Source organism: Dysidea avara, chromosome 3, assembly GCF_963678975.1.
Source record: "Dysidea avara chromosome 3, odDysAvar1.4, whole genome shotgun sequence".
Lineage (NCBI taxonomy): Eukaryota > Metazoa > Porifera > Demospongiae > Dictyoceratida > Dysideidae > Dysidea > Dysidea avara.
This window is the reverse complement of record NC_089274.1, coordinates 3,915,955-3,925,092: the sequence shown is the minus strand read 5'-3', so window position 1 is coordinate 3,925,092 and position 9,138 is coordinate 3,915,955. Positions and strand designations below refer to the sequence as shown.

The window sequence follows — 9,138 nt, the reverse complement described above, 5'->3', positions numbered from 1 at the left end:
GTGCTGTGTTAAACATGACCGTTGTGGTCCATGCCCAATACTTGAAATCTGTACATACAATTATAGTGAATTTTATAGCTGTATAATCATATACTACTCACACTGCTTGAAGCCTCAACTGTTAATTCTGATTTTTTATAGTAAGCATCTCTCATATAATCCTTTGTCCAACGTTCCGCAAGAAGTAAGGGAGTAAATAAAGGGTGTTTCTTTCTTTCTCGCACAGCAAAAATATGACGACAAGGGAGGTTGGTGGTGTTCCAAAATGCACAGTGGCATCCGTTGACTGTCACCTTCAAAATCCCTTCCGATGATGTAATATGGCATTCTCGATCATGTTCTGAGACTATGGTGACCTTCCTCCGCAATGAAAGCTGCTTGGATACATAATTTAATGCATAAGGTGTGAGAACTGAGGAGTATTCAATTTCTACAGGATCTTTCATATCAATCCTTTTCTTGACCATAGCCATCAATGTGCAGTGATCCCTCTCATTCCGTAAAGTTGACAGCAGGGCACAAAAGTGTTCAAAAAAATGCATGAGTGTGCTGTACCTGTACAATGATTTATAATTTAAATTAGGATATTACATAAAATATACATATATAATTTTGTATTCATCTATCCACGAGCAGAACACAAGAGGTATATATTAAGGATGTGCTGGTTGAGGCATGCAAACTGAGTAATTAAACAGTATAAGAATAGGTATAAGTGATCATGGTACATACATTGATGAGAAATGTTGAAATCATTGCAATCATACTACCGTGCAACGATTTGCACTAGTACAGTATACAGTACATGGTAATAAGCAAGTACACTTATATAATATTTCTTAGTTATCATTCTTTCCCTAACTTGGATAATAATTACAACAGAGTGAAACCGTCTAGAAAAGTCCCTATAACATGGTGAGCCATGGTAGTTACTCATACAGTAAATGATCCACACGTATAATCACAATAGATATGTTTTAATGTTTAGTCCTTGAATATGAATTGTGTATCATACATTATGCGGTATACTGTGCTTTATATTAGGGAACATGGAGAGTTGGCCAAAAATATCATCCAAAAATCATCTTCACAATACCATCCTGTCGCCTTGGCAGTATTGGTTAGGTATAACCAAGCCCAAAAGTGCCTTCAGAATGTTTCCAATAGATTTTTAAAAATTTTTGTTTAATGCAATTTTCTACTGCCTGCCTGATGCCTTCAGACAAGTGCAACTCGATAATAGCTAGCTATTTTATTCAATGTTGCTTTAGCTTGACAGATGCACCACAGTATGTACAATGTACACATCATGGACTTACCTTTGTCCTCCTTTGTGTCCCATTTCTTTTTGTTAACAGCCGAAGGTATCAATTTGTGATAACAAGGTGTTGATTGCGGTAGCGCAATGGCTTCCATACAATTGTAAACAGGAATCATCCGTATTTTCCATGGTTACTGGATTGATTGCAGAGGCACTTCTACTGTTTTTTGTTTGTAGCACTGTGAAATGAGCTGAAAATAGCTGAAAGAAAAGTGTAATGGTTTCAAGACAATAATTTATAGTTGGGACACATTTTCAGTCATAAACATTACCTCTGGCGAAAATGTAAACAAACAAGTACATATATAAGAGTTTTAAAGTTTGACTAGGGATCATACAGTAGTAAAAAAGTAGGGAACAAGGGAGGTTGCCTACACCTGCAAATATGTTAGTGAACATTTATCCTTGTATCCATGACTGAATTATGGATTAAATGTCCACTAGTTTATCTGCAAGTGTAGGTGACCTCCTACTATTTTCTATGATCCCTAATTGAATTTACAATTCTTAATTTTCCCTTATACTTGTCTAGGTATGCATTTAAGCATGCAGATACCTTGCACAAACACTCTTCACTTTAGCATTGATACTCTCTAATCTGTTGTTTGTCCTCTCGCCCAGGGTGAAGGCTGTGTTCTTAAAACATTCTACCCATTCCTCTCGAATGGGATGCCAATTATCATTGTAGTAAGTAAAAACTGTGGTGAGACCAGCAAGCCGTAAATCCTATAATAACAACACCATGAAGTCACATAACATACCTACATGCATAATACACATGATACAATAGTGTTATGAACCTCTTCGAAATTTGACTGATTTAAAATTGGTCAACCTATTTTGAAATGCGCCACCCAGATTTAATACTACAAATTTAGATAGGCCCATTTTGAAATACGTTAGCCTAACCCTTTTTAAAACTCGCTTATAGGTGAGTTGTACATGTGTAGTTAACTAGCTCTTTTTATCTAGCTGGAACCCTTTTAAGCCAACTATTAAGCAGATACTTATTGTCTTCTCTTAATTGCCGTAGAAATCAAGAAATGGTAACCACGCCTCTTAATAAGCTATTGTGTAGCTCACTCAGTGTAAGTAGCCAGATGATATTTAATAAAGCATTCACAAATCAGTGAAAAATGTCATAAACTGAAATGCGTAATACATCACTAGATTTGCCTTTTCATGGAGAATATCCTTGCTTCATTTTTGTACCACAAAGAAAACGTAAGTTATGTTGTAAAATGTAAGTTTATCGTACCTTGATGAATACCTCAATTCACGGCAATGTTGCAAATTTTGCTTTCTAGTGCTGTAGCTCCAAAAGTACATAGTACTGACCAGAAAAGACTGCAACTTTAACACCCCATTGTTTATTCTCTCTAAACAACAAAGTAGTTGTAAAATCAAGCAAGTCGGGTTTTCACTCAGCAGGTCACATATACATGATTGAGCCATGTGTACAGTGAGTATGGTTTTAATACAGATGCATGACTACAATAAGCACATCAGCTATTTACACTGATGAAGTGGTAACAACTTATGCATCACACATTCTTGCTTACTTCATAGTGCTGATTGTAGTCTGACTCAGACCTAGAATATGCAAGTTTTAACAAAATTTCCAAAGCATGATCTCTTTCTCCAGCTCTGATTCCCATTTTGTCACAAGTAATCTCTCGTCTAAAACTTCGTAACACATGAAATAAACAAAGCTGTAAACAAATACCAGGAAACTCTTTTGCAAAAACAGCTCTCTCACTGCAATCTTTGTCTGAGATTAAAACTCTTGAGGAGGCCCAAGCTGGATTGTGAGACTTGAAAACTTGTATCATTTTTCCCATTGACTCCTCAGTTTCCAAAACTGTAACAAAGGCACACACAATTTCACTTTGACCATTTCCGTCAACCACCATCATCAAGTACACGGGCATCCTCAATTCTGTTAATTTATATGTTGCATCCACCAGTAAAACTTCTGGGAAAGCAGAAAAGGTTGATTTCATAATGCCGTCTTGAAAAACAATACCAACAAGATTCTTGTCTTCATCACACAGAAATTCAACTGTTGATCCTGGAAGAAATAGCTCTAAAGAGCACTTCAAGTATGTACACGGGTACATATGTTCTACATATTAGGGTTGAAACTGATCTTGATGACCCACTGACCCCTATAGTAATTTTGGAACTAACCCTAAAACCAAGGTATGGATCAAGAGCTACATTTTATGATACATAGCAGCAGTTATATCTAATATCAAATATTGAACAAAACATTATACACTTGTACAAATCAGCGTTGAATCAGGGTCGAGTCACCCGGGTCACATTCTGAGCTGGTTTACAGAATATCCACGTCTGACCCAAATTGGTGACATTAATCATTTAGTTTGGTGACATGGGAATCGATGCATCATGGTGTATCATGGTCTGAGCTCTTTATTGAGTCATATTCACTATGTAGCATAGATAATATTTTTCTATTACTGCATGTCTGTAGGCATACGTGGAGCCATGCCCCACTAATCCATTATATATCATACAACTCAATGGGAAACACAGTGATTGTATAATTCTTTGCCAGCTTTTTTTTGTGGGTCATGCCCACTTATTGGAAATGTGTGATATTGCCCATAGGTGATGAACCTACTTATTTAGCCAAACCAATACCAATTATTTTACTGACTGATCATTATTATAGCTCACACTATATAGCTAGAAATTTTAATACTTATACTAGTGGGGTGCCCAAAATATAGCTAGAAGTTTTAGATATAAATAGTGAACATGAACACCTTGGGTTACTTCCAGGTCATCTGAATTGGTAGTATAGTGACCTGATTTCAATGTTGCCATAAATAGTACATTATTCCAAACCAGATAAGTTTTTATTGATGAACTACTTCAACAATATAATCGCAATAAGTGGGTGTGGCTCCAAGGCCTACAGAGAGCAGCATGTAAATCTTGCTGTTCGAGATATCATCCAAAACTTATTAGAAACTAATTCCGTGTTTCATCACACAGTCCCATTCTTGAGTTATTGATTACAAATGTTATGTTCCCCCTACATACAAGGCACCTATAATGACTAATTTGTCAGCACTACCCTGTGAAAAGGGGTGGAGCAATAGGCTGCTTGCATACAGTCATTATTTGTGACCTAATTTTAGAAAACCGTCGATATCCGCACAAATTAAATGCATTTTATTTGTTCTTTGTTTTCTACAGGGACAGGGGAATGTACTAGCCAAGTTTCAGCTTCCTAAGTTAAGCAGCGTTGGAAATACAGCACTAGACAGCCGGACGAGCAAATAATTTGATATGTACAGAAGCTATCGAGAAAAGAATCTACAGGCACTTACATAAACCATCATAACTTACTGATACAACGACGTACGGAATTTAATCTTGGCTCATTGTGTTCGCCATGAATTCGTGCATCCACCAAGGTATAGTTTTTTTCCCCAGGCATGCTTCTTTGTTCGAGAAGGAAGGCAAATTCACTGAAAAACGATCGTCAGTAAATTCTTTCGTCACCGCAACGTAAACAAACGTCTGTAACTTTGGAATCCTTTCGTGTATGTAGATGAAACAAAGATTTTTGTACTCCCTATGGACAGGCGGACACGATGATTCCCAGGATTTATCCATTGGCGGCTTAATTCACCCACCAGCGAGACGATGAGATGATAAAAACTTGCATAATTTTTTTTCTGGAGCTTGCATTTTTTACCCATAGTTTTTAAATGCGTTTTATTACAAAAGTGCTGTTGTGCGTATATCGACGGTTTTCCAAAATTCGGTCACATTTTTACTAATCATTCATTCTGCATGAAACCCCACCAGTGGCACACTTACATTGCCATCCACCTAAACCAATGCAGTGATAAAACTTGATTGATACGTCATTCATGTTATCCGATATTTTGTAAATGTGACACAAACATTATGGCTCAGTTGACTTGGAAAATCCAAATAACTCTTGATTTTTAACCCTGCTATATACAGCGCTGTACATATGGCATGCAAAAAGCACTCACACCTGTGGCGTTCAGTGTGTGTGTGTGTGTGTGTGTGTGTGTGTGTGTGTGTGTGTGTGTGTGTGTGTGTGTGTGTGCGTGTGTGTAGGCATGTGCAGGTGTGTGGGACTTGCAAAAGCAATAATTGCAGCAGTTAATTTGAATAAAAATCCAAAAAATACATACTATAGCATATAATTGATGGTATCTTCCAAGCTTGTTTCTTGGATTACACGTCACTGCAACAGGTTTACAGCCATAACATGATGAGTATACTACTTCTAACCACTGGATTTCAAACTAGTTTCAAGTGCAGGGGTTATTTATTTCTTTTAAGGCTTTACAGCACAAGTGCAACTGAAGGTTTGTAGGACACCTGGTCCTACAGCCTGTTTAAGATGTTATATTAATTAAGTGTATTTGAAAAGTTGCAGAAAGGAGAAAAATCCATGACTGTACCTCGGAAGCCTGGAAGCCTTGAATCTGCATCCTATATCAGTTCAAGCACTCTTCAAGATTGTGTTCAGAGGTTAGCATAACTGCAATTGATATTGTTTTAAGACAACTACACATGCAGTTAAGTAGTGCATATATACATATTTAAGGCAAGTTTCTAGTCCATTAGTAAGTCAGTTTCCAGTCTGTTAGAGGAGATATAGAAGGGTGCTTACACACCCCTCTATTACTTCTGCATTCAAGTATGCATGTACATAATATATATTATGCAAGTACATATGAGATAACTATGTTATGTGCTCAAAGAAGTACTGCTGCTATATAAGACCGGATCTGCATTTTTAACTCCATTTTAATTACATATTTATCTACATAGGAATGGTCAACCAAAGTTTCAGCCTATAAACTAAGAACGTTCAAAGAAAACTGGTAAAAACAGAAAGATTGATTTGTACAGTGACAAAATGGAACTTGAAAATAAATTACATGTGCCTAGTTCAACAGTCACAACTTACAAGTACAATCAACATGACTTTCACTGTTACTTTCTCATAAAATTAATAAGTAATTTATGCCTTTCAGCACTACAAGGGTAAAATTTGAAAAAAAGTGAGAGTGAATGGCTTATTAAACATGGAGCATACTAATGCTCATATTTTTCATATCTTTTGGAACATTGATGATAGTAAACAAAGATTTTTAAACTTTGGGAAATATGTTTTTGCACTTAGCACCTTTCTTCATCATGAAAACAAGTGTTCAATAAATTTACACAATTTTTATTGTTCATAAATATTTCACCCATTGTATCGATTTAATACTGTAAAATTAGGTTTGTGCGAAAATGTGGAATAGTTGCAATGCACAATAAATAAAATATTTGGTGATGTACATTGCTCAGTTACACAAAATGTTTTACCTTCTATTGCCTTCAGATAAGAAGACAATTTTTCCAAATCATTTCCATCCATTTTCCGTATTGAGTGCTTTATATTGCTGATATCTTTTAGGGTAACAATCTTCCCAGTTGATTGTGATAGGTGCTGCTGAAGTAGCTTATTGTTCACCCTTAATTTTAACAATTCAGCAGCTTCATTCCGTTCAGATGGTGTCAACTTTCGTTGTCGGGGTAAATGATCATAAATAGCCTGTTAGAAAAAAAAATTACATGTACACACGTAATAGAAATAGCCCAATGCATGATGTAATTAATTTCTAGCATACTGTACCTTGCTGACTTCATGATTGTGAGTATTGCAGACGTCTGTGACCTCCAGGTACTGGCCATCTTCACTTAAGTTAAGCTTTATACAAGCTTTGCAATTCTGCTTAATCGTGCTGCACATAGTATTATACGTAGCATCATCAGCTAAATAAGTTTCGACCACTTAGTTGCTATACCTGTGACAAGGTCTCTGGCCAGATCCTTTGCTGTGGAACGGCTTTCCACCAAGATTGCACGTAAGGTGCAAAGAATAATAATGTAATTTTTCATTTGCTTTCTGTATTCTTTTCGGTGCTCTTTTCCGAGCAGCATCCAGCGTCCGCGAGTCAGTGTAGGCTAACTGGACATTATTCCCTTGTTGGTACGCAGTAATCTTCTCCTTCAGCTGCTCGTAAGACGAAAACTTCTCACCAAGAACAAAGTTTACGCTGTCACACTCCTCTTCAACAGTCCCTAACACTCCCTCCCGCTCAGAGTCACTTTCTTCCATTTAAACCATACAGCACGATACAGGTACAGGCGACAGGCGGCCCAGTCTATAGTTCAACTGAAATACCGCGTGTTGAAGTATCGAAGTATCACATCACGTGATGGAGTGACGGAGCTGTAGCATTGGCAAACCACCTCCGGCTGCCGGAGCTCTAGAAACACCGTTATCTTTATATGTCATTAATTGAAAGATTGCTGGGTGTAGCTAAATTAAGTGCTCCGAGTAACTCATTCAGTGCTTGTATTAAATGCAATACAAGATCGAGATACTCTAATACTGTAATAGAACAGCCAACCACTCTAATAGAGCAATCACTCTAATAGAAAGCTACTCAATTTACATGTAGATTGTCTAAACCGAGCTTTCATTAAAATATGTGGACAAGCCCCTTCATGCAGAGCCCACGAATAGCATCCAGGGCCGCCCATGGGGGGGAAACTGGGGCATTTTGCCCCGGGCCCCAGCCTGAAAGGGGCCTCAGGAGGCCCCATTGAACACCTGTTTAAAAGATCGATATACTCTAATAGAGCAGTCAGATCTAAATACTCTAATAGAGCAGTCACAGTATTCTTCAGAGGAGCAGTGTAGCAAGCTTATAAATAAGGAGATATGGTTGGTGAGGGGTAGCTATTGTCATTGTCAGCATGTAATTACCTTTTTTTTGGTCCTCAACTTACAGCTTGGGTGAAGTTGTGATTCATAGGGCCCCACTTTAACTCTTTGCCCAGGGCCCCTTAATTTCTCTTGGCGGCCCTGATAGCATCCATGCTTCAACACCATGTAATGTGTAAATTTCATTGTTTAAGACACCCTTGTTCTGCTCCACTGCCCCTGTTGATCATGGCGGAGTGCTCAATCTTTTCCATTCTTATTCACTGTGACATTCCAATATATTACATTTAGACACATACATGTGCAGATGGTATAATTACAGTAGCAGTAGAGACTAGAGATATTTTTCCAGATATCATCCATACAGCTGGTCTTCAGCTTACCTAAAAAATTGTTATTTTTATTGACTGAAATTCCACTAAATTCAACCTTTTAGTATCTATTTTCAAAAATTTCCTGGGGGGAGGCCAGACCCCCCTAGTTTCAGCATGCAACGCACACCATAATATAATCTGAAACATGTCATATAAAAAGGTCCACTTTTCTTCTAAAAGAGCCTACCCAGATAAAGTCTGGCTACAGCCCTGAAGTAAGAACATAAATTTGATGGGTTTAAATCAATTTGTACAACAGTAATTGCTGATCAGATGTACCTAGGGCTCAAGGGTGACTCATCACAACCATGCACAAATACACACAGTATATTTTTTATTTATTTATTTATTTTTTATTTATTAATGCTTTACAGCACAAGTGCTGAAGGTCTGTAGGGCACCTGGTCCTACAGCCTGCTCAAAGACTTTAGCTACTTAGACTTTAACTACTTATAGTTTTAAATCAAACTTTTCAGACAATAGTTAGGAGTCTGCTATATTTTTCACTTCATCTTATTGTACTCAATATTTTGTTAAGTGTTATCTATATTGCTCAGCATTAATAAACATTTACTGTAGCTCAAAATCAAGTGTGACTGTTCTATTAGGATATTTCACAATCAGCAACAATGGATTTGTAA

General features: G+C 37.2%; 1 protein-coding gene across 1 annotated transcript in view; it reads right to left on the bottom strand.

Moving 5' to 3' along the window:
• LOC136251705 (uncharacterized) overlaps positions 1-7,659 on the bottom strand; it is an 8,861-nt gene extending 1,202 nt beyond the window's left edge. The window contains exons 1-7 of the mRNA XM_066044141.1: positions 7,198-7,659; positions 7,026-7,134; positions 6,716-6,944; positions 2,884-3,392; positions 1,878-2,047; positions 102-555; positions 5-48 (exon numbers count right to left, since the gene is read on the bottom strand). Coding sequence (XP_065900213.1) covers positions 5-48; positions 102-555; positions 1,878-2,047; positions 2,884-3,392; positions 6,716-6,944; positions 7,026-7,134; positions 7,198-7,511 — 1,829 coding nt within the window. The 5' untranslated portion in view covers positions 7,512-7,659. The remainder of the gene's footprint in view (positions 1-4; positions 49-101; positions 556-1,877; positions 2,048-2,883; positions 3,393-6,715; positions 6,945-7,025; positions 7,135-7,197) is intronic.
• Positions 7,660-9,138: the final 1,479 nt, after the last annotated feature.